Source organism: Nicotiana tomentosiformis, chromosome 3 (genome assembly GCF_000390325.3).
Source record: "Nicotiana tomentosiformis chromosome 3, ASM39032v3, whole genome shotgun sequence".
NCBI lineage: Eukaryota > Viridiplantae > Streptophyta > Magnoliopsida > Solanales > Solanaceae > Nicotiana > Nicotiana tomentosiformis.
The window spans coordinates 8,681,129-8,683,221 of NC_090814.1; the positions used below are offsets into that span (position 1 = coordinate 8,681,129).

At 35.8% G+C, this 2,093-nt stretch overlaps 1 protein-coding gene across 1 annotated transcript; it reads left to right on the forward strand.

Moving 5' to 3' along the window:
* Positions 1-307: 307 nt before the first annotated feature.
* Positions 308-1,807, forward strand: LOC138907330 (NAC domain-containing protein 46-like). The gene has a single exon (XM_070197927.1). The coding sequence runs from the start codon at positions 1,292-1,294 to the stop codon at positions 1,805-1,807; it is 516 nt and encodes a 171-aa protein (XP_070054028.1). The 5' UTR covers positions 308-1,291.
* Positions 1,808-2,093: the final 286 nt, after the last annotated feature.

The window sequence follows — 2,093 nt, forward strand, 5'->3', positions numbered from 1 at the left end:
ACCTCAATTGTTTTACTATTTTTTGGAATAAAGTAAGCAATAGTAGCAAGTATATAAGAAAATTAGAGAGAGATTGTGATAGATTGATATTGATTTTGTAAGAAAAATAAAAGAATGAAGAGGTATTTATAGTTTAAAATAGGGAAAAAGTGTAATTATAAAACGTTTGGGGTTAAAACAAAGTTTTGGGGGATGGGGGAGGTTAAATGGCTATTTTCTAAATAGCCAACGACTATTTTTTAAAGTCCAATGGCTGCTTTTGAAAATAGCCAAACAACTAATTTTTTTAAAAACAAAATTACCGTTGGGCCCACCAAGGGACCGGTCCGGTCCCGGTCCCTTGGCGGGCCAAACGGTCTAGGTCCTAACGGTTCAAAGCCAAGAGCCGGCCCACGAGACCGGCTCAGGCCCACCTCTAGCAGGTCCTACCGATCCCGACCGACTTAGCCCACATAGCCCGCGGTCCCGGACCGGCCCACTTGCCACCCTTAGTAATATCATGAGGTTTTGGGGGAATATGCGTCCCCAAATCTTTATCTGGGTTTTGGCTGTTGTTACTTGTTATGCACGAAGGATGAATGATAAACTTTTAACAAATGTAATAATAGAGGGAGTAGTTGCTTCTACAGTACCACTTCAAGCGGAGTGTAGAGTCAAATAGAAAATAACTTAATTTTCTAATCATTCATCGCAACAAAAATTATTAATAACAGTGGAAAGTGTTGCTTAATAAAATTAGCAAAAATCAGAGTTTACAATTTCATAAATACTCATAGGAAGTAAAAAAGGAAAAAAATTACCTTCATTGTGCAGATTTGTAGTCATCATTTATCTTTTAATAGGATCCAAAATAATTAACCAACTTCATTGTGCATTTATCCTAGTAGGAATTGAAAACGCTTTTATGGTGATAAGAAATTCATTTCAATTTACACATTTTTTAGCCATCATTACTCTTTAATAGGATCCCAAATTAATTAAGCAACTTTATTGTGCATAAACAAATAGACTACACTAAATGCCAGGTAGATAGATACATGGAACTTCATGTCACTTCCAATTTAATTGATTTATTTATCATTTATTGAAGGGTAAATTTACTATTTGCTACAAAAATATTATAGGAGTATGAGGGGGTAAAAATGCCGTTCAATTAGTTTCTTAAAAGGAGTCTTAGCTGTTTTTTTGCGTGTAAAATAACACCTTGTCATAGTTTCCAAAACGGGATCAAGATTCTGTAGTTCAGAATACGCTGTTTCTTCTTCTTAAATACGCTGTTTCTTCTTCTTATATGTTCTTCCTAGTTCTGTTTCATTTTCAATCAAGAAAGTTTTTTGTGTCATTCTCACTCATTCAAGAAAGTTTTTTGTGTCATTGTTTTCAAAGTCTTCAAGAAAGAACGGAACCCATGGAAAAGAATCCTCAATTTCGTCCCTCTGACACTGATCTGATAATGCAATTGTTGAAATTTGTGGCTGGAAAATGCTTACCAACTGAAGGATTGATTGGCTTTGCAGATGTTTACAGCAATGAGCCATGGCGATTAATTGGAGACATTAGTTCCATGAAAACCCATTACTTCCTTACCCAATTGAAGAAGAAGAAGCCCACTGATGCCAGATACAATAGAACTACTGCTAATGGGACTTGGGCACATCAGAATAAAGGCAAGAAAATTCTTGATGAGGATGAGAGTCTGATTATTGGGTATAAAAGAAGCTTGAGTTATAAGCACAAGAAAGACTCCTCTTTGAATGGCTACTGGATGATGACAGAGTATTTCTGTTGGGATTTTAAGCTTGTGTAGCTTAAAGAGGGTGAATAGAAAATGGAGGGAAAAAATAAAATATTTGAGTTTCCCTCCTCAGCATAGGGACATTATCCCATATTGGAGGAAGAAAAGACTTTTCATGGGTATATATACAATTGCTCTTCTTCTAGCTCTTAAAGAGTTAAGAAGAAGGCAAGTCCCGCGCCGTCGTCGTCGCTCGCTCGGCTTCCGTCAAAGATTGATTAATTAATCTTTTTGGACAAAATTTCTTTCAATTAATTAATTTAATTAATTAACAAAAATTCAATCCGGAATAACCCAT

What these genes read in the sequence shown, in the direction of transcription:
- LOC138907330 (XM_070197927.1), top strand. Translation starts at nt 1,292, where the DNA reads ATGTTCTTCCTAGTTCTGTTTCATTTTCAATCAAGAAAGTTTTTTGTG.